General features: G+C 43.2%; 2 protein-coding genes across 2 annotated transcripts in view; both read right to left on the bottom strand.

The window, feature by feature from the left end:
• LOC132779470 (uncharacterized) overlaps positions 1-9468 on the bottom strand; it is a 22050-nt gene extending 12582 nt beyond the window's left edge. Inside the window, exons 1-8 of the mRNA XM_067470554.1 lie at positions 8759-9468; positions 7978-8075; positions 7285-7433; positions 6040-6190; positions 4650-5732; positions 4089-4196; positions 1152-1270; positions 977-1035 (exon numbers count right to left, since the gene is read on the bottom strand). Of these exons, the coding sequence (XP_067326655.1) occupies positions 977-1035; positions 1152-1270; positions 4089-4196; positions 4650-5732; positions 6040-6190; positions 7285-7433; positions 7978-8075; positions 8759-9468 (2477 nt within the window). The remainder of the gene's footprint in view (positions 1-976; positions 1036-1151; positions 1271-4088; positions 4197-4649; positions 5733-6039; positions 6191-7284; positions 7434-7977; positions 8076-8758) is intronic.
• An 82-nt stretch (positions 9469-9550) lies between these two features.
• LOC137097439 (integumentary mucin C.1-like) lies at positions 9551-14020 on the bottom strand. The gene is made up of 5 exons (XM_067470555.1): positions 13996-14020; positions 11173-11387; positions 10855-10996; positions 9844-10709; positions 9551-9718 (listed from the first exon to the last, which is right to left on the bottom strand). The coding sequence occupies exons 1-5, from the start codon at positions 14018-14020 to the stop codon at positions 9551-9553; spliced, it is 1416 nt and encodes a 471-aa protein (XP_067326656.1).
• Between the last annotated feature and the right edge of the window lie 8753 nt (positions 14021-22773).

Genomic DNA, 22773 nt, shown 5'->3' on the forward strand with positions numbered 1-22773 from the left:
GTGTGTCAATACTTGCCAAAAAAAAAACTCGCATAACTTAGGTGGGGTGTCACTTCGAGAAAAAAACCATAATTTCATGATATTTATAGTTTAATAAAAAATATATATTATTGTAATATATAACTGTATTTAATAAACCAAAAACTAATTATTTAACTTACCTGCTTTTTCTATAATGCCATATATCTCGGCATTATAGAAAAATGCTGGTGTAGGAGCCGAGGATGAAATGTCCTTCTTGGGATGCGGACCCATCTTCTCTGTATCATCGAAAATGGCTACGCGTTTCAGTGCTGACACACGTGTCGTAGGTTCACCATCATGGTTCTAGAGGCATTTTCTCCTGACGTTTCACCTGCATCTATGGCAAACATCCTCAGAGGTAGTGAGATCCTCACTACCTCTGGGGATACTTGCCATAGATGCAGGCGAAACATCAGGAGAGAATGCCACTAGAACATGGCTATATAGTCCGAAAAAACCTACAACAACCCAGTGATTCCGGCCATGAAAGCCTTCGACAATACAATGATTTCTCTCTTTATAGATACGTTATTACTGCTATTGGAACTGGAGTATATCAGCATTGATTTTCTTGATTGATGAATGTATAGCTTGCCTATCTCCTAAGAAGGGATTCAAGATGGCTTGCAGTAAATGGATAACTCCTTCGTCATAGAACAATCCTTGGCTTCACTCTGGCTAGTCAGCCCACCAAAGTGATAGGAGAATTGAGAGGCCCAGAGCAAAAGCAGTGGAAGAGAAGTGATGCTCAGGAATGGAACTGAATCATGGAAAAGCTGAGAACTAGGATAACCATAGAATAAGCCTTGTACATTTTCTTTAGGAGAAAACTGGGTTCTGATGAATTTAGAGGAACTGGGAGCTAGGACTCTCTTACTTATCTGTGAAATATGAATAAGCTGCCGAGGAATTGGGATTCATTCAAGCATCTTATACTAGTTGAGTCACTCACGTCAAATTGAGAATCTCCACACCCTGGTATCCAGGAACATCTTTATAAAAAAGATCCATCTACAAGTTGCAGAAAAACACAGTGTCCATGAAACAGCAAAAAACATACAGTGGGAGGGGAGCAAACAGAAAAATGTATATGGCCAAGAGGATGCTGGGAGGTAGTGAGTTATTACCTGATTCTTAAAATCTCTCTCCAAAGTCTTGTATTCTTCTGAACTTTTGTTTTTGAGGGCAGGAGTTAAGTTCTTGTTAGTGATCTTTACATTGACCTCAACTGTCACAGGAACAGTTTCTAAAACAAGACAGGATCAAGAAATTGGAGCATATTCACTGTGAGAGAATTTTAGAGACTTTGGGGTATAGGAGTAGAGGGGCACAACAGGGAGGAGAATGGGGTCATTTTCTTCCAGCAATAACTCTACCTTTCCCATTAATATTTGATTTAGTTCTCAGAATTCTAGAATTGCAATAACCAGATTTTCATTTAAGCCAGGGGTCCTCAAACTTTTTAAACAGGGGGCCAGATTGCTGTCCCTCAGACCATCGGAGGGCCGACTCCAGGCTGCCCGGGCAAGAGAAATGCCCTCAGCGGGCCGCATGTGGCCCGCGGGCCGTAGTTTGAGTACCCCTGATTTAAGCCTTTAGAAACAGGACATTCTTATTATTTTGCATACACCTTGCTGCCCTCTTAAAACTGATAAAAAACTAGTTTGGGAACTAAAATGTTTTGATTGCCTTTTGTTGATTAATAACTTGCTTCTGGGATTAAATTAATGCTGAAAGTCCAGGTTCAGTCAACCAATTAAGTGAAATATTTTTTAAAATTAACATTTCCTACAGCCCTTGTAGTATTTCTAATAAATGTTAAGACAGTCTGTTTCAGGATTTCACACACTGAAACATTTTTTTTATTTCTACAGATATATTTTAGCTCTATGCAATGGCATTGTCTAGAGCAGGGGCCCTCAAACTAAGGCCCGCGGGCCACTTCCGGCCCGCCAAAGGCACTTATCTGTCCTGCGGAGGAGGAGCGCCCCCCCCACACACAGTGCCCCTCTCTTGGTTGGCTCACGCTATCCATCAGGCCCGATGGGCAGCGTGAGCCAGACAAGGGCGGCTGCCCCGCACGGCCTACTCTCGCGTAAAGCACCTCGCGAGGTGCTTTACACGAGAGTAGGCCGTGTGGTGCTGCTCTTTGACTTAGAAATGCAGATGAGCACCACACCCTAAAGTTGGACACGACTGGACTTCATGTCAGAGGAAAACCTTTGACTAGGAAAATTGTGGAAGATCCAGGGTGGGAGAAAGAACTCTTGTCTGTTGGAGGTAGGTATGAATGTTTCAATTGGCCACATTGATTACCATTTCATGGCCTGACAGTTTTTAGGGAGAATCCTTTCTTGAGAGGTGATTAGCTGGCCCTGTTTGTTTCTTGTCTGGAGTTCCCCTGTGTTTGAGTGTTGTTCTTTATTTACAGTTATAATTTTAGAGTTTTTTAAATACTGGTAGCCAGATTTTGTTCAGACTAGAAATAGGAAGATTTCCCATTCTCTGCTCCTGGAATTACTGCCTAAAGAGGGCTAGAAAGAACCCCCTCTAAGGGCCCTTCCACACAGCAAAATAAGATATGTGCAATGTGCATAGGAATTTTTTTAATTGATTTTTTTTAAAAAAACTATAGTCCGGCCCTCCAACAGTCTGAGGGACAGTGAACTGGCCCCCGGTTTAAAAAGCTTGAGGACCCCTGGTCTAGGGCAAATGATGTAGAAAAGAGTATTAACATGACAGACCTTGATAAAAAGTCAATAGAAATATTTCTTGTGCAAAAGCATGAAGAAAAATGAGGTGAGAGGAACATATCCATATCATCTTAAGAAAATTCTTCCAAAGTCTTTGAATGTTTACATTTTGAAATACAAGGGTTGAATGAAAAGTAATGCCTTCACCGTCGTGACTTGGGTTTGGATGGGAATATTTTAATAAATCAAACGCAGAAACAATCCTTAGAGTGTGCTCTTTAACTACCACATAAACTTTTCCACATAATCACCAGACAATTGGATACATTTCTGCCAACAATGAACAGGTTTTCTGAAGCCGTCATGGAAGAAGTCAACACTCTGTTTCTGCAACCAGCATCTCACGGTTCTCGCATCCTGGGTACCCATTGTGCACAGATCTTCTGATAGCCAAGAAAAGCAATAATGTCACCCACACGTTCTTGTGAAATGCCAATTATGCTTGAAATTTCTCTCTGAGTGATACGACAATCGACTTGAATCAATCTGTCAACCTTTTGCTTGTGAAACTCGGTGGTTGCTGTTACAGGACTTCCAACTCTTTGTTTGTCACGCAAGTCAGATGTTCCCACCTCAACATCTTTAAACTTACTTGCCCAACAATGCATAGTACTCACATCAACACAATCACCATAAACAGCTTGCATTCTCTGATGAATCTCCTTTGGAGTGACACCTTCTGTTGTCAAGAATTCAATGACTACATGTTGCTTAAGTCGCACTGACCAACCGTCTGCACAGGGTTCCATACTTTGCACTTTAACAACACAACCGTTCAATGCTACAGCTTCCCACCAAAATGGAACTGTAGAGGAGAGTCTACTGAACAAGCCAGTATCTGTCGCATACCAGTACTGCCATCTGTTGAGGAGTTACGGAGGTGGAAGCATTCGTTTTTATTAAACCCTCATAATAATATTTTGTTTCAAATATTGTTTTTCGGTTAAAATTAGCAAAAAAAAAAAAACCTATTGGTTTTTTTGTAAGTATCCTAACTCTTATTTTTGTCATATATATATATATATATATATATATATATATATATATATATTTGCACAACACATTGACACACTGCAGCAAACACATTAATGTGTCGCGTCACACTGTTTGAAAAGCTCTGCTCAAATGTATACTACCAGGAACAGAAGTTTTATCCTAGACAAGGTGCTCCAGAGGTCTGAAAGCAAAATTGACAAAATGAACTAACCTACAAGCATTGATGTTACTTAAGTGGAGAAAACAGAAAACCATCCATCAAAGGAAAGGAGGCTGAAAAATTCAGAAATTGACCTATTATACCATTCCACTTACCCACTTCTAAAGGAATATCTTCCACAGGGAACTCACACTGTGGCCCATAGAATAAATTATCACGGCAAATGCATTTAATCCCGTCATGATATCCTCCGTTCAAGCAAGCTGGAAGAGAGAATTTTATCCCATAGAATGGCATAAATGCAGAGAAGAACTGTAGAGAAAACAACCCTAAGCATACTCACTGGCCACATGCATGTAAATCAAAAGCAGCAAGAGTTGAGGAAATTGTAAGGAAACGTCCATGGAATGAAATCTTCTAAATCCTTTAAAGGGGTCCTGTCTCCTTTCCGTAGCCCCACACTACCGCCACATCCAGTTTAAATAGGTATAGGCATATTAAAATCACAAGTTCTGCTCTGTAATAAAGCCAGGTGTTCCTCTCCAAAGCTAAGAATCAGTAGACAGTGGCCAGTATAACAGGGCTCCTAAAAACTAAAACTAAAATTAAATCCTTACATCAAAGATTAAAATGTTAAGATTTAGCGTGTTTTCATTTCTGCAAATTAAATTGCAGTGGGGATAGCAGAAAGATTTATCAGAAAAAGCGATACTCACAAATTGTAGTTGAAGATGTTGTGGAAGTGAAGGGTGTGAGAGTGGAACTGGCTCTTGTAGTGGAAGCAGTAGTGCTTGCTGTTGATGAAGTCGTTTGAGTAATGGAAGTTGTAGCAGACGTGCTAGTTGTTGATGTGACAGTGCTACTGGGCCCTGATGTTGTAAAGTCAGTAGTGGTTTGTGTTGACGTGGCCGCTGGGGTATTGGAAGTTGTAGAAGTTGTTGGTGTGGAAGTGCTCAGTGTTACAGTGGTGATATGTTTTGTAGAAGTATCAGTTGTAGTTGCTGTTGATGTCACCTTCGAGGTAGTGGAAAGTGTTGAAGAGCTTGTAGATATTGTGGAAATGAAGGGTGTGAGAGTGGAACTGGCTCTTGTAGTGGAAGCAGTAGTGCTTGCTGTTGATGAAGTCGTTGGAGTAGTGGAAGTTGTAGCAGACGTGCTAGTTGTTGATTTGACAGTGCTACTGGGCCTTAATGTTGTAAAGTCAGTAGTGGTTTGTGTCGATGTGACCGCTGGGGTAGTGGAAGTTGTAGTAGTTGTTGGTGTGGAAGTGCTCAGTGTTGCAGTGGTAATTGCTTTTGTAGTAGAATCAGTAGAATCAGTAGTAGTTACTGTTGATGTCACCTTCGAGGTAGTGGAAAGTGTTGAAGAGCTTGTAGATGTTGTGGAAGTGAAGGGTGTGAGAGTGGAACTGGCTCTTGTAGTGGAAGCAGTAGTGCTTGCTGTTGATGAAGTCGTTGGAGTAGTGGAAGTTGTAGCAGACCTGCTAGTTGTTGATGTGACAGTGCTACTGGGCCTTGATGTTGTGGAAGTGAAGGGTGTGAGAGTGGAACTGGCTCTTGTAGTGGAAGCAGTAGTGCTTGCTGTTGATGAAGTCGTTTGAGTAATGGAAGTTGTAGCAGACCTGCTAGTTGTTGATGTGACAGTGCTACTGGGCCTTGATGCTGTAAAGTCAGTAGTGGTTTGTGTTGATGTGGCTGCTGGGGTAGTGGAAGTTGTCGTAGTTGTTGGTGTGGAAGTGATCGGTATTACAGTGGTAATCGATTTTGTAGTAGAATCAGTAGTTGTTGCTGTTGATGTCGCTTTCGAGGTAGTGGAAAGTGTTAAAGAGCTTGTAGATGTTGTGGAAGGGATACCTGTGAGAGTGGAACTGGCTCTTGTAGTGGAAGCAGTAGTGCTTGCTGTTGATGAAGTCGTTGGAGTAGTGGAAGTTGTAGCAGACCTGCTAGTTGTTGATTTGACAGTGCTACTGGGCCTTAATGTTGTAAAGTCAGTAGTGGTTTGTGTCGATGTGACCGCTGGGGTAGTGGAAGTTGTAGTAGTTATTGGTGTGGAAGTGCTCAGTGTTGCAGTGGTAATTGCTTTTGTAGTAGAATCAGTAGTAGTTACTGTTGATGTCACCTTCGAGGTAGTGGAAAGTGTTGAAGAGCTTGTAGATGTTGTGGAAGTGAAGGGTGTGAGAGTGGAACTGGCTCTTGTAGTGGAAGCAGTAGTGCTTGCTGTTGCTGAAGTCGTTGGAGTAGTGGAAGTTGTAGCAGACCTGCTAGTTGTTGATGTGACAGTGCTACTGGGCCTTGATGTTGTAAAGTGAGTAGTGGTTTGTGTTGATGTAGCTGCTGGAGTAGTGGAAGTTGTAGAAGTCGTAGTTGTTGGTGTGGAAGTGCTCAGTGTTACAGTGGTAATAGGTTTTGTAGTAGAATCAGTAGTAGTTGCTGTTGATGGCACCTTCGAGGTAGTGGAAAGTGTTGAAGAGCTTGTAGATGTTGTGGAAGTGAGGGGTGTGAGAGTGGAACTGGCTCTTGTAGTGGAAGCAGTAGTGCTTGCTGTTGATGAAGTCGTTGGAGTAGTGGAAGTTGTAGCAGAACTTCTAGTTGTTGATGTGACAGTGCTACTGGGCCCTGATGTTGTAAAGTCAGTAGTGGTTTGTGTTGACGTGTCTGCTGGGGTAGTGGAAGTTGTAGTAGTGGTTGGTGCGGAAGTGCTCAGTGTTACAGTGGTAATAGGTTCTGTAGTAGAATCAGTAGTAGTTGCTGTTGATGTCACCTTCGAGGTAGTAGAAAGTGTTGAAGAGCTTGTAGATGTTGTGGAAGTGAAGGGTGTGAGAGTGGAACTGAGTATTGTAGTGGAATCAGTAGTGCTTGCTGTTGATGAAGTCATTGCAGTAGTGGAAGTTGTAGCAGACGTGCTAGTTGTTGATGTGACAGTGCTACTAGGCCCTGATGTTGTAAAGTCAGTAGTGGTTTGTGTTGATGTGGCTGCTGGGGTAGTGGAAGTTGTAGAAGTTGTTGGTGTGGAAGTGCTCAGTGTTACAGTGGTAATAGGTTTTGTAGAAGTATCAGTAGTTGTTGCTGTTGATGTCGCTTTCGAGGTAGTGGAAAGTGTTGCAGAGCTTGTAGATGTTGTGGAAGTGAAGGGTGTGAGAGTGGAACTGGGTGTTGTAGTGGAATCAGTAGTGCTTGCTGTTGATGAAGTCGTTGGAGTAGTGGAAGTTGTAGCAGACCTGCTAGTTGTTGATGTCACAGTGCTACTGGGGCTTGGTGTTGTAAACTCAGTAGTGGTTTGTGTTGATATGGCCGCTGGGGTAGTGGAAGTTGTAGAAGTCATAGTTGCAGGTGGGGAAGTGCTCAGTGTTACAGTGGTAATAGGTTTTGTAGTAGAATCAGTAGTAGTTGCTGTTGATGTCACCTTCAAGGTAGTGGAAAGTGTTGAAGAGCTTGTAGATGTTGTGGAAGTGAAGGGTGTGAAAGTGGAACTGGCTCTTGTAGTGGAAGCAGTAGTGCTTGCTGTTGATGAAGTCGTTGGAGTGGTGGAAGTTGTAGCAGACCTGCTAGTTGTTGATGTGACAGTGCTACTGGGCCTTGATGTTGTGAAGTCAGTAGTGGTTTGTGTTGATGTAGCTGCTGGAGTAGTGGAAGTTGTAGAAGTCGTAGTTGTTGGTGTGGAAGTGCTCAGTGTTACAGTGGTAATAGGTTTTGTAGTAGAATCAGTAGTAGTTGCTGTTGATGGCACCTTCGAGGTAGTGGAAAGTGTTGAAGAGCTTGTAGATGTTGTGGAAGTGAGGGGTGTGGGAGTGGAACTGGCTCTTGTAGTGGAAGCAGTAGTGCTTGCTGTTGATGAAGTCGTTGGAGTAGTGGAAGTTGTAGCAGAACTTCTAGTTGTTGATGTGACAGTGCTACTGGGCCCTGATGTTGTAAAGTCAGTAGTGGTTTGTGTTGACGTGGCTGCTGGGGTAGTGGAAGTTGTAGTAGTTGTTGGTGCGGAAGTGCTTAGTGTTACAGTCGTAATAGGTTCTGTAGTAGAATCAGTAGTAGTTGCTGTTGATGTCACCTTCGAGGTAGTGGAAAGTGTTGAAGAGCTTGTAGATGTTGTGGAAGAGATCACTGTGAGAGTGGAACTGGGTCTTGTAGTGGAAGCAGTAGTGCTTGCTGTTGATGAAATCATTGCAGTAGTGGAAGTTGTAGCAGACGTGCTAGTTGTTGATGTGACAGTGCTACTGGGCCCTGATGTTGTAAAGTCAGTAGTGGTTTGTGTTGATGTGGCTGCTGGGGTAGTGGAAGTTGTAGAAGTTGTTGGTGTGGAAGTGCTCAGTGTTACAGTGGTAATAGGTTTTGTAGAAGTATCAGTAGTTGTTGCTGTTGATGTCGCTTTCGAGGTAGTGGAAAGTGTTGCAGAGCTTGTAGATGTTGTGGAAGTGAAGGATGTTAGAGTGGAACTGGGTGTTGTAGTGGAATCAGTAGTGCTTGCTGCCGATGAAGTCGTTGGAGTAGTGGAAGTTGTAGCAGACCTGCTAGTTGTTGATGTCACAGTGCTACTGGGGCTTGGTGTTGTAAACTCAGTAGTGGTTTGTGTTGATATGGCCGCTGGGGTAGTGGAAGTTGTAGAAGTCATAGTTGCAGGTGGGGAAGTGCTCAGTGTAACAGTGGTAATAGGTTTTGTAGTAGAATCAGTAGTAGTTGCTGTTGATGTCACCTTCGAGGTAGTGGAAAGTGTTGAAGAGATTGTAGATGTTGTGGAAGTGAAGGGTGTGAGAGTGGAACTGGCTCTTGTAGTGGAAGCAGTAGTGCTTGCTGTTGATGAAGTCGTTGGAGTGGTTGAAGTTGTAGCAGACCTGCTAGTTGTTGATGTGACAGTGCTACTGGGCCTTGATGTTGTAAAGTCAGTAGTGGCTTGTGTTGATGTAGCTGCTGGAGTAGTGAAAGTTGTAGAAGTCGTAGTTGTTGGTGTGGAAGTGCTCAGTGTTGCAGTGGTAATAGGTTTTGTAGTAGAATCAGTAGTAGTTGCTGTTGATGGCACCTTTGAGGTAGTGGAAAGTGTTGAAGAGCTTGTAGATGTTGTGGAAGAGATCACTGTGAGAGTGGAACTGGGACTTGTAGTGGAAGCAGTAGTGCTTGCTGTTGATGAAGTCATTGCAGTAGTGGAAGTTGTTGCAGACGTGCTAGTTGTTGATGTGACAGTGCTACTGGGCCCTGACATTGTAAAGTCAGTAGTGGTTTGTGTTGATGTGGCTGCTGGAGTAGTGGAAGTTGTCATAGTTGGTGTGGAAGTGATCGGTATTACAGTGGTAATCGATTTTGTAGTAGAATCAGTAGTTGTTGCTGTTGATGTAGCTTTTGAGGCAGTGGAAAGTGTTGAAGAGCTTGTAGATGTTGTGGAAGGGATACCTGTGAGAATGGAACTGGCTCTTGTAGTGGAAGCAGTAGTGCGTGCTGTTGATGAAGTTGTTGGAGCAGTGGAAGTTGTAGCAGAAGTTCTAGTTGTTGATGTGACAGTGCTACTGGGCCCTGATGTTGTAAAGTCAGTAGTGGTTTGTGTTGACATGGCTGCTGGGGTAGTGGAAGTTGTAGTAGTTGTTGGTGCGGAAGTGCTTAGTGTTACAGTCGTAATAGGTTCTGTAGTAGAATCAGTAGTAGTTGCTGTTGATGTCACCTTCGAGGTAGTGGAAAGTGTTGAAGAGCTTGTAGATGTTGTGGAAGAGATCACTGTGAGAGTGGAACTGGGTCTTGTAGTGGAAGCAGTAGTGCTTGCTGTTGATGAAGTCATTGCAGTAGTGGAAGTTGTAGCAGAGGTGCTAGTTGTTGATGTGACAGTGCTACTGGGCCCTGATGTTGTAAAGTCAGTAGTGGTTTGTGTTGATGTGGCTGCTGGGGTAGTGGAAGTTGTAGAGGTTGTTGGTGTGGAAGTGCTCAGTGTTACAGTGGTAATAGGTTTTGTAGAAGTATCAGTAGTTGTTGCTGTTGATGTAGCTTTCGAGGTAGTGGAAAGTGTTGAAGAGCTTGTAGATGTTGTGGAAGTGAAGGGTGTGAGAGTGGAACTGGGTGTTGTAGTGGAATCAGTACTGCTTGCTGTTGATGAAGTCGTTGGAGTAGTGGAAGTTGTAGCAGACCTGCTAGTTGTTGATGTCACAGTGCTACTGGGGCTTGGTGTTGTAAACTCAGTAGTGGTTTGTGTTGATATGGCCGCTGGGGTAGTGGAAGTTGTAGAAGTTGCAGGTGGGGAAGTGCTCAGTGTTACAGTGGTAATAGGTTTTATAGTAGAATCAGTAGTAGTTGCTGTTGATGTCACCTTCGAGGTAGTGGAAAGTGTTGAAGAGCTTGTAGATGTTGTGGAAGTGAGGGGTGTGAGAGTGGAACTGGCTCTTGTAGTGGAAGCAGTAGTGCTTGCTGTTGATGAAGTCGTTGGAGTAGTGGAAGTTGTAGCAGACCTGCTAGTTGTTGATGTGACAGTGCTACTGGGCCTTGATGTTGTAAAGTCAGTAGTGGTTTGTGTTGATGTAGCTGCTGGAGTAGTGGAAGTTGTAGAAGTCGTAGTTGTTGGTGTGGAAGTGATCGGTATTACAGTGGTAATCGATTTTGTAGTAGAATCAGTAGTTGTTGCTGTTGATGTCGCTTTCGAGGTAGTGGAAAGTGTTGAAGAGCTTGTAGATGTTGTGGAAGGGATACCTGTGAGAGTGGAACTGGCTCTTGTAGTGGAAGCAGTAGTGCTTGCTGTTGATGAAGTCGTTGGAGTAGTGGAAGTTGTAGCAGAACTTCTAGTTGTTGATGTGACAGTGCTACTGGGCCCTGATGTTGTAAAGTCAGTAGTGGTTTGTGTTGATGTGGCTGCTGGGGTAGTGGAAGTTGTAGTAGTTGTTGGTGCGGAAGTGCTTAGTGTTACAGTCGTAATAGGTTCTGTAGTAGAATCAGTAGTAGTTGCTGTTGATGTCACCTTTGAGGTAGTGGAAAGTGTTGAAGAGCTTGTAGATGTTGTGGAAGAGATCACTGTGAGAGTGGAACTGGGTCTTGTAGTGGAAGCAGTAGTGCTTGCTGTTGATGAAGTCATTGCAGTAGTGGAAGTTGTTGCAGATGTGCTAGTTGTTGATGTGACAGTGCTACTGGGCCCTGATGTTGTAAAGTCAGTAGTGGTTTGTGTTGATGTGGCCGCTGGGGTAGTGGAAGTTGTAGAAGTTGTTGGTGTGGAAGTGCTCAGTGTTACAGCGGTTATAGGTTTTGTAGTAGAATCAGTAGTAGTTGCTGTTGATGGCACCTTTGAGGTAGTGGAAAGTGTTGAAGAGCTTGTAGATGTTGTGGAAGTGAAGGATGTGAGAGTGGAACTGGTTCTTGTAGTGGAAGCAGTAGTGCTTGCTGTTGATGAAGTCGTTGGAGTAGTGGAAGTTGTAGCAGACCTGCTAGTTGTTGATGTGACAGTGCTACTGGGCCTTGATGTTATAACATCAGTAGTGGTTTGTGTTGATGTGGCCGCTGGGGTAGTGGAAGTTGAAGAAATCGTAGCTGTTGGTGTGGAAGTGCTCAGTGTTACAGTGGTAATCGGTTTTGTAGTAGAATCAGTAGTAGTTGCTGTTGGTGAAATCGTTGGAGTAGTGGAAGTTATTGAAGGAATACTAGCTGTTGCTGTAGAAGTTCTTGGAGTGGATCTATTTGTTGTAGTAGCATGTATGGTAGGTGGTACTGATGTAGCTGTTGGCGTAGTTAAAGTTGCAACAGAGCTGCTGGTTTCTGATGTGACAGTGCTACTGGGCCTTGATGTTGTAAAGTTTTCAAGAACATGGTACCGATATTTGGTTCTGTTGTCATCTTTGATTCCACCTGTGGTAAATTGAAATGAAATATTGATAGTATCACCTTTTTATGTCTAAATGAATGCTTCTCAAAATATATGTGTGATCAGTGAGTGAGGTCTGCATGAAGTGTCTTCCTTTCTGTTCACCAGTGATGCAATACACTTTGGGAGGTAGTTAGAGTGAGTTTTTTCTGCTTGCATATCCAGTAGTGGAATACTATCATCTTAAATGCCCAACTGTTTGCAACACTGCAGATCTGCATCTTTTCAAAACATGCAGATCTGGGTCTTTTCAAGTTGTCTAGTCTATTTAAGTTATCGTTACTTAAAAATTGTTCTGAACTTTAAAAATGGATTTAATTCCAGAGAAAGGGTGGGATATAAATATTTCAATATATAACTTTGGTGGGCTAGATATGGCCCACTGTTCTGTTGTGTGCTGGGCCTGTAAAAAATTACCTTTAGAACAGGACGTGCAACCTTTGCCCAGCGGGAAGCCAAGGGGCCCAAAGAGAAGTTCTCAGAGGTTTTCCAACACAAATGATCTTTAGATGGCTTGTGAAGTATAACAAAGTCTTTTATTAATGAACAATCAAACAGATACTTCTCTTGTCATCAGAAAGTTAAACAAATGATTCCAGGCTTTTATGCAACTGGTAGCTTCCTAAACTTGCCCACGAAGGACAGGCAACTGTCTTCAATAACTTCTTCTTTACTTTAAAGGAAAGTCCCCTTTTTAACTTCTCCCAGGCTGACTGTTATCTAACCCTTACTGATGTGGGCTCCGTTACCGGGTCGAACTGTATCTCGAAACACCGAGTGGACCTACCAGTAAAGGCTTAGATGTTCTCCAGCTGGAGTTCTTTGGTCTTTAGGGCTGTTTCCCTGGAAAGTCTTTGGAGACTCTTAGAGCCGTCGCAAACTCTGTTCCTGCGGGAGCAAACCTTGCTAGCATGTCCCTGACGTCATGAGACTCCGCCTCTCGCCCCGCCCCTTTCTCCGCCTCTTTCTCCTTGCGAGAGTGGTTTTTCCTTTGCTAGGGTAGCATTGCCAGCATACTCTCTCAGTTGGCAGAATTCAACTGAGAGAAAATGCGGGCAATGCTGCCCTAGCAAAGGAAAAACCACGCTGGCAAAGAGAAAGGGGCGGAGAAAGGGGCGGGGAGAGAGGCGCAGGCTCATGACGTCAGGGACGTGCTAGCAAGGTTTTCTCCCGCAGGAACCTAGTTTGTGACGGGTCTAAAGGGCCGTAGCAAACTACTGGAAGCGAGAGCAAGCTTGTGCTTGAGCTCGCTCCGAAGCCCCGCCTTTCCCCCCCTGAAGCTGCTCTCTCTCTTGCTAGTGTGCCTGTTTTCCCTTGCTAGGGAAGCTCTCTCGCAGTTGGCAGAATTCAACTGTGAGTGTACGCTCGCATCCCTGCCCTCCTCAATGGAAAACAGGCACGCTAGCAAGAGAGAGAGCAGCCTCGGGGGGGGGGGGGGGGAAGGCGGGGCTTCAGAGCAAGCCCGAGCACAAGCTTCCTGTAGTTTGCTGCGGCACGAGCGTATGCTCGCAACGCTGCCCTAGCAAAGGGAAATAGGCGGAGAAAGAGGCGGAGCATCGCTTGTGCTGGCTTAGTTTGCTCTCGCAAAATCCTAATTTGCTACGGCTCTTAGACTGTTCTCCCCGGAAATTCTTAAGAGTTGAAGCTTTTGTACAGGGGAAGCTTGCACACGTCCTGTACATTAGCTGTCCTTGCTGAGACTAACTGAAAAATGGCTCCCTTTCCAATTGCCCTGATCAAGGGGCGGGACCAAAACTTAATGATGATGGACAGGTGACTTGCCCTATGACTGCAACCAAAGTAAGCCACTTATCTGCAGAATCCCAGGAACCTTGGACTGCAAGCAAACATTTAATACAAAGCAAATAAATTTGGAGCTCCTGGTACAGCCGTACCAGCACACCCACAGGCCTTTGTTTGGGGACTTTTGGTCTAAGATTTAGGATATGTCCATTGTTTTGGTATGCTCAAATAAAAGTGGGTTCAAACTTTAACAACCCCCTGGTGGTGCAGCAGGTTAAACTGCTGAGCTGCTGAACTTGCAGACTGAAAGGTTGACAGTTTGAATCCGGAGAGTGGAGTGATCTCCCACTGTTAGGCCCAGCTTCTGCCTACATAGCTGTACATTAACGCGTTGCTGTGGCCCAGTCTGTGTATATGTTTTGTTTGCGTATATCTATTTATATAAAACTGTAAGGGGCGTCCTTAGGCGCTCAAAAACGGGAAAACCCCCAGACGAAAACTCACCAAACTTGGCGTTCACATTCCTCATACCCCAAGGTATGACCAACAATCATCACAATTCCAATACACATCACAACAAACTCACAATACCTGAAATACACGGAGCATGCGCAGAGGCCTCGGGAGGCATACGAGGAAGAGGAAGGACTCCATTTCCCTGCTTCCCCCACGCCCAACTCACCCTCCGCATGCGCACTGCCACCTGCCTGCCTCCCTCAACCCTGCTCCCTGCGAGTCCTCTCTCCCTCCTCCCCCCTCCTCCCTATGCGCGCGCACCCTGGCTGTTCCGCTTCCCCTCCCACCCTCCAGGTGTTTTGGACTCCAACTCCCACAATTCCTAACAGCCTCAGGCCCCTTCCTTTTCCTCCTCAGCCGCTGCTGTTAGGAATTGTGGGAGTTGAAGTCCAAAACACCTGGAGGGTGGGAGGGGAAGCGGAACCACTTGGAGGGCCAGAGTTTACCCATGCCTGCTTCACACCGCAATATTAATATTTACTAATTTATTTTAAGTGATTTCTACCCCGCCTTTGGCACACTGAACTCCCATGACCAACAGATAATACTGGAAGGGTTTGCTGGGCATTCACCTTTCATTTGGGAATTGTAGTACACCTACATCCAGAGAGCACTGTGGACACGAGCAATGATGGATCTCCACCACACTTGGCACGAATATGAAAACAGGTGGAGTTTGGGGAAAATACACCTTAACATTTGGGAGTTGTAGTCACTGGGATTCACTGCTCACCTACAATCAAAGACCATTCTGAACCCCACAAACGACAGAATGGGGGCAAACTTCCCACACAGAACCCTCATGACCAACAAAGCCCTCCTCACAAAGAGCCATCCAGCCATAGATATAGATAGATATGATTCACACACACACATAGTATCATAGATTTGAAAGGGGCCCCTGAAGAAGGACTATGATATGTTCCATGTTCCAGAGTAGGCAAACCAGACACTCTCCACATCAACACTGACAAAGAAACAACAAGAAATACTGTTTACCCACAAGCATAAAGGCATTACATATATTAGAAACCAAGACTTTCTCATTACTTTATTTTCCAGATCAACAGATTGGGCCACAGCAACGCGTGGCAGGGAAAGCTAGTGTGTGTATATGTGTGTTTGTGTATATATGTATGTGGCTTGCAAATTCATTGTAATGGGGGTTTTTTGGCTTTTAAAGTCTCCTCTGCTTTGTTTTTCAGTGTTTTTTATAGCGATGGTCACTCATTGGGAAGTTTGCCCCAATTCTTTCATTGGTGGGGTTCAGCATGCTCTTTGAATGTAGGTGAACTATAAATCCCAGTAACTACAACTCCCAAATGTCAAGGTCTATTTCCCCCAAACTCCATCTGTGTTCATATTTGGGCATATGGAATATCCATGCCAAATTTGATCCAGATCCATCATTGTTTGAGTCCAGTGCTCTCTGGATGTAGGTGAACTATAACTCCCATACTCAAGGTCCATGCCCCCCAAACCCTTTGAATGTTTTATGTTGGTCATAGGAGTCCTGTGTGCCACGTTGGGTTCAATTCCATCACTGATGGAGTTTAGAATGCTCTCTGATTGTAGGTTAATTATAAATCCCGGCAACTACAACTCCCAAATGACAAATTTAATTTTTTTTTTGTGTGATGGTCATTTCTTGGGTTAGTAGGTGTCTTGTGGCCAAATTTGGTGGCAATTCGTCAAGTGGTTTTTTAGTTATGTTAATCCCACAAACGAACATTACATTTTATTTATGTGTGCAGATCCCAGTAATGTGGCCTTCTGCAGCTGGCAGATGGTAATTTTGGGATGTAACTACGACATGTACCACCATGGCCTGATCCAGTTTCTCAAGGAATGAGCACAGTTGGCACACAAATGTTAATTGTGTAAAGGATCTCCTGACCACTGCAGATACCTGGGCCTCCAGATTCATTGTTGAATCCAGGAACACCCCTAACTATTCCATCTGAAATTATGGCATGCAGAAGATGGAGCAAGCTTGTTTTCTGCTACAACAGAAACTAGACTGTGACCAATTGATGGAAAATGCAAGAAAAGAGATTCTTTCATTTGGGGTATTAGCCGTCCCACCTAATTTGATGTTATTTGAAAATAATAGCTTTAAAATAATTTCTAAAAAATACTACAATCAATTAAACACTGCACAAGGTAAGACTAGTTAGAGCAGGGGTCCTCAAACTTTTTAAACAGAGGGCCAGGTCACAGTCCCTCAAACTTTTGGTGGGCCTGATTATAATTTGAAAAAAGCATGAATGAATTCTTATGCATACTGCACATATATTATTTGTATTGCAAAAAAAACAAAAAAACAAACAACAACACTTAAAACAATACAATAATTAAAATGAAGAACAATTTTAACAAATATAAACATATTAGTATTTCAATGGGAAGTGTGGGCCTGCTTTTGGCTGATGAGATAGGATCATTGTTGTTGTGTGCTTTCAAGACGTTTCAGACTTAAGTTGACCCTGAGTGAGGGCTGGGTAAATGACCTTGGTGGGCTGTATCCGGCTCCCGGGCCTTAGTTTGATGACCCCTGAGTTAAAGTTTTGCATTCTCGAAAACTGACATATTCTATCTTATTTGAATCTTTCAGTGTAAGTGCTTTATACAGAGTGCCATAAGGGATTTGTTGAATAGCATTACACAGCAACCACCATTAAGTCTTCAGCTGACTTGCTACTACCAAAAAGGTTTATTCCTGATAGTTACCTATCAAAAGGTATGCATATTGAAAACATTACTGCCACTTCCCAAATATGTGGTGATTGCTTCCATGGTGCATTTGGCCCTCGCCAGAACTACAGATTTTTTGAGGTCTATCTCACATATTGGAAAGCCCCCTACACTAGAAACATTTAAAAAGAACCTTAAAACCTGGCTCTTCTGCTGCGCCTTTGGCGAGTAGGTGCACAATACGACACTATTGCTTCCCTCAACGTCTCTGTCACTGGAGTACATGCCCCCCACCCCAAATGGGAAGTTTAGTTTCACAACCCTGTGTGTCTTTATGAGCTCCCTGCAAATAACTTGCTCCTATTTTTATCTCAGAGTTTTTAACATTTTATCTTGTACATGTGGCCCGCCCACTGTTACTGCGACTGTGTTTTTTGTTTATTGTAATGTTATTTTGTTATTGTATTTTTTTCCCATGTAATTTTGATGATATTGCTTGTTGTTTATGTTTTGGTTGTATTTTGATGTAGTATGTTGTTTGGGCTTGGCCCCATGTAAGCCGCTCCAAGTCCCCATCGGGGAGATGGTGGCGGGGTATAAATCAAGATTATTATTATTATTATTATTATTATTATTATTATTATTATTATATTGTAGGGTCAAATTGGAATAGGCAAAAGCCACTCTCTCATAAATAAACTATGACTTTCCTGCTTTCTAGACAATATTACAGACATTCTGCTTTTAACCTTATCCTCAACCTGGGTACTTCTAAGTAAGAGACCAAAACATATATATCCATTCTGCTCCCTGCAATGTATTGGAACAGTTCCAGTCTTAGTATCACTTACCTGTTTCAGAACCAAAAGTGTGGTAATGGAAGACGAATAAAAGGACTGGGATCAGAGTTTTCCACCAGCTTGCTTCCATTTGTCAGCCAATTCCAACTACATAATGCCAAGGTGAATGCTCAGCAGCTCCAGTCAGGCTGTTATTTTTAATAACTGTCAGAAACAAGTACGCAAAGGGGTCTTGTAGCACCCTAGAGACTGAGAAAGCAAAGTTAGTAGGTTGCTTCCTCAAACTTTCGTAGACTACTTCCTCAATCACAGGGTAGGGAGGAATCATCTTAGATATGTATCACTAGGCAATCATTCTACTTCAATTATTGAGCCTTATCTGAAATCAACAGCCCCATCAGCTTTATAACTAACACTGATAAGCCCAGCAATAGATGTTAACACTCTATTTCATGCAAATACACCCAGACCCAAAAAACAACCCAGGACAAAAACAATCTTACAAGCAAGTCTCTTGTGTGAATTCTGAGGTTCATCAACAGCAATATTAGCTGGATGGAATATCCATGTTGAGACACTCAATTTCTGAGAAGCTACTGGGAATAATTATTGAGAGAGGAAAGTAATCTCAGTTAGTTTTGCTATAAATGACTTAAGATTCTGTTGCCACCTTAAATATTGACAATTTTATTTGGCATACATTTTTGTGGAATACAGGCCATTTCTTCAGATGCACAGGGTGTAGCCTTACCTGGTAGATACATTTATGTATTCTACAGTAGCCCTTATTTCTCATGCCAGTAAGGTAATTCTCAAGATCCTGCAAGGAAGACTCCAGCAATACATGGAGCGAGAGCTGCCAGACGTTCAAGCTGGGTTCAGAAAAGGCAGAGGAAAGAGAGACCAGATTGCCAATATCCGCTGGATAATGGAGAAAGGCAGGGAGTTTCAGAAAAACATCTATTTCTGCTTCATTGACTATTCTAAAGCCTTTGACTGTGTGGATCATAATAAATTGTGGCAAGTTCTTGGTGGGATGGGCATACCAAGCCACCTTATCTCTCTCCTGAGGAATCTGTACAAGGACCAAGTAGCAACAGTCAGAACTGACCACGGAACAACAGACTGATTCAAGATTGGGAAAGGCGTACGGCAAGGCTGCATACTCTCACCCAACCTTTTTAACTTGTATGCAGAACACATCATGCGATGTGCGTGGCTTGATGAAAGCAAAGCTGGGGTGAAAATTGCTGGAAGAAACATTAACAACCTCAGATATGCAGATGACACCACTCTGATGGCCGAAAGCGAGGAGGAGCTGAGGAGCCTTCTAATCAAGGTGAAAGAAGAAAGCGCAAAAGCTGGGTTGCAGCTAAACGTCAAAAAAACCCCAAGATTATGGCAACAAGAATGACTGACAACTGGAAAATAGAGGGAGAAAATGTGGAGGCTATGACAGACTTTGTATTTCTAGGTGCAAAGATTACTGCAGATGCAGACTGTGGCCAGGTAATCAGAAGACGCTTACTTCTTGGTGTTGTAATCCAGAGCAGGGAACGAGGCCCTAAGATAACTATCCACCACACTTGACTGTGAAAAACAATCCTTTTTTATTGAAGAAAAATGGTTACAAAATAAAGGAAAAATGCAAGTCAAAAGCCACAGCAAAATCAGCAAACATGAATTTAAATGGACAAAGCAAAACCAAAAGCCTCACTGTGAGATACTGGAACCTGTTAGCAATCCACTAACCGTACTTGATATCCTAGAAATCTTCCCAAACTAAGGCCAGGGAACCGGGAGAACTGCCAAGGTCTTCATCAATTCTGAAACGATGCCTGAACTGAGACAGTCAGCCCGGCGTAAGGCAATTAAAGCTCAAGAATTGGTTCCGTGAACCGCCCTTCTTCTTTGAAGCCAATGTTTTTAATTCTTGAATTCGGGAAAACTGAGTGATTTACTTCTGTCTTCCCAAATTTGGCCCCTTCTGTTGTCATTACAGTTAACAGGTGCAGAAGGGAGGGAAAGGTCAAGGCTTCCCTCTGAAACATTCTCATGAACACTGGTACTTTCATTTTCCAAATCTACAGAAGTTCCTTCCTCACTAATTTCAGAAACATTGGCATTTTCCAAACCTACAGCAGTTTCTTCCTCACTAATTTCAGGAGCATTGGCATCAAAAGGTACGTTTCCATTAGCATCAGTAAATATATTTTCATTAGCATCAGGAGGAACAAACAGAGAATCAGGTTCAAGTTCAAACTCAGGCTGAACCCCAACACTTGGGAGGAGAGCAATGTCCAGTCTTGATAAAATAGTAAAGAGTAGAGACATCAGACTGGCAACAAAGATCCACCTAGTCAAAGCCATGGTATTCCCTGTAGTAACTTATGGATGTGAGAGCTGGACTGTAGGGAAGGCTGAGCGAAGGAAGATAGATGCTTTTGAGCTGTGGTGCTGGAGGAAAGTTCTGAGAGTGCCTTGGACTGCGAGAAGATCCAACCAGTCCATCCTCCAGGAAATAAAGCCCAACTGCTCATTGGAGGGAAGGATACTAGAGACAAAGTTGAAGTATTTTGGCCACATCATGAGGAGACAGCGAAGCCTGGAGAAGACAATTATGCTGGGGAAAGTGGAAGGTAAAAGGAAGAGGGGCCGACCAAGGGCAAGATGGATGGATGGCATCCTTGAAGTGACTGGACTGACCTTGAAGGAGCTGGGGGTGGTGACGGCTGACAGGGAGCTCTGGCGTGGGCTGGTCCATGAGGTCATGAAGAGTCGGAGACGACTGAATGAATGAACAACAACAACACATAGTTGAAGGATGGAGATCCAAAAGTTACCAGTAAGTGATGATCTGAACATTGGTGATTTAATAGATACTGGGAGGTAAGAAGAACATATGAGATCAGATTGTCACATATGTGGTGGTGAAAGATAGCCTCCTCACAGAGCATGGATCCACTTTAAATCCAGTACCTGCTTCCTGTAGAATTCTGGCGTTTGTAGTTTAGTGAGGCCCACAGTGATTTAAAGTTCTAAACTACAAGCTCTAGAATTCTACAGGAAGCAGGTACTGGATTTAAAGTACATCCATGCTCTAGTGTGATGAAGTCGAATATCAAATCCAACAGAGCTGAACTTCTAGGTTAGTACTGAGCAATTTCCAGAAATTCAGAGCACTTTCTCCACCACAGGAATTTACCCACCTTGCCTCCACCACTCCAATGTGAAACAGATTTTATTTATCGTGTCAGGAGCAAACCAAACAGTTGTATTGCATTTTTAGCAAACAAACAAACAAAACACAAAGTTTGCAAGCTTGGTATTTGATCAAATGTCCTTTGACCAGTAGCTGGCCACTTGGAGTGCCTCTGGTGTTACTATAAGAAGGTCCTCCATTGTGCATGTAGCAGGGTTCAAAAGACACTTTTGCATGGACAATAACAATGGATCGTGACCTTTGGGGCTCGGAGTTGGTCCCCCCAGGGGAGGCGGTTGCTTGGCATAAATGATCATATCTCAATAGGACAAAGGAGGCCTTCGGAAAGCCACACTTTGTCCTGATCTGTTACTCATTCAACTGTTCCTCTTCTGAAACTCCAGCCAAAATCCCCTCATTGTTCCTGGAAGGCATCCCAGGTGGGCCGGCGGCTGCCCGCAGCCCGGAAAAGAATAAATTCATGTATTAGATACTTGTGAGCCAGGAAATAGACACAATGTATCACTATGAAGAGGTGAAGGTTACAATTCAATTAGTCTTTATTAGTGGTTTTGTTACAATGTTTGGGCTGGGGAGAAAAGCAAAAGGAGAGAGCTCAAGGTTGCAAAGAGTCCTTGGTTGAGGCTACTGCTGGGGCACATTTCATCAGTGCTGGCCCAACAGGGCATCCAGCAACTGCGGAACTCCCTGCAGCTGGTCAGATCGGCTGAAAAGCAGGGGTCTGGGACAGATTCGGCATCAGGCATGCGTACTCAGCAGCACAGTAGCATAGTGCAAGGGCAGATGTCTTCACTTTGTCTGGTTGTGATCCCCAGGTTGTGCCAGTCAGCTGAAACAGATGAACATACACTCATCAAGAGGTTCAAAGCTATTTCCTGTGGCTACAATCAGAATATTGTGTATGCTAATCAATTCATATCTATTCTCATCCAACTTACTTGCTTTATGATCACAGTTTATAATATTTTCCCTGCGTGCAGTCATTGTTTCTCTATGCCCTTTGGTCTTCCTATTTCTATTCCTGTTTGAGGTAATCTGGAGCAGAGATGGACAAAGTACAGCACTACAATTCTCAGCTGGGGCCATTCACACTACACTAATGCTGTTATTCCATTTTAATTGCCATGGTTTCATTATGTGGAGTCTTTTGTTAATTGCTGTCAAGTCAAATTTGACTTACAGTAACCCTATGAATGAGAATCCTCCATGTCACCATCTTATTAACAGTCTTGCTCAAGTCTTGCAAACTCAGGAACATAATGGCTTCTTTTACTGAGTCTATCTATCTCTAAAGTGGTCTTCCTCTATTCTTGCTGCCTTCTATCTTACCAGGCATAATTGCCTTTTTTAATGAGCCATGCCATTGCATGATATGTTCAAAGTAAGACAACCTCAGCTTAGTCATCTTGACTTGATTTGCTCTAAGATCCATTTATTTTTCTTTTTGCCAATCCATGCTGTTAACATAACTCGCCTTTAGCGCCACATTTCAAATTGTAGTGGTTTCCACTAGGACTGTGGTTAAGAGGATCTGTGCCTGGCGAGAATATGCTAAACCAGGTAGGCCAGGACAGAGAAATCAATTCATCAGGTTAAAGACAAGCAACATAGGTTTAATACAATTCAGCCAAAAAGGATGCAAGTACAAGCAATTTGCTCCAAAGGGTACAAGCATAATGCTCCACTATCTTTTACTCTAAGGCAGGGGTTCTCAAGTCCTCCAGTATAATTATATAGATAACTTCTGGCAGAAGTGTTTTCTCACATTAAAATAGCTTTTTAAATTCAGAGTTATTCCACTTTCACAGGTGTCTTGAGCCTCTATTCCCAGTAAAAGAAAAGTGTCCACTGCAATCTATAAAGCACAGGACAATGTTCTTTGATGTGTTCCATTATTATTTTGTAAAATTATTCTTAGTGCCTCTTTCTTAACTTTTTACTCTCTGTATATGGTAAAAACCTACGTTTAAAATGTTGAACATCTCTTTGCTTGCATGGAAGATTACTGCAGTGGTCCAGTAGTTACTAATCCCCGTGTTCCCTTTTTTG

The sequence above is a fragment of the Anolis sagrei genome, chromosome 6, assembly GCF_037176765.1.
Source record: "Anolis sagrei isolate rAnoSag1 chromosome 6, rAnoSag1.mat, whole genome shotgun sequence".
In the NCBI taxonomy this organism is placed as follows: Eukaryota; Metazoa; Chordata; class Lepidosauria; order Squamata; family Dactyloidae; genus Anolis; species Anolis sagrei.

Coding starts and splice junctions, on each gene's coding strand:
- LOC137097439 (XM_067470555.1), bottom strand. CDS start 14,020: ATGAGGAATGTGAACGCCAAGTTTG. Junction 11,388..13,995: donor GAATGTGAACGCCAAGTTTG/GTGAGTTTTCGT, acceptor CCACTACCCCAG/CGGCCACATCAACACAAACC. Junction 9,719..9,843: donor CTACAAAACCTATTACCACT/GTAACACTGAGC, acceptor ATCAACAACTAG/CACCTCTGCTACAACTTCCA.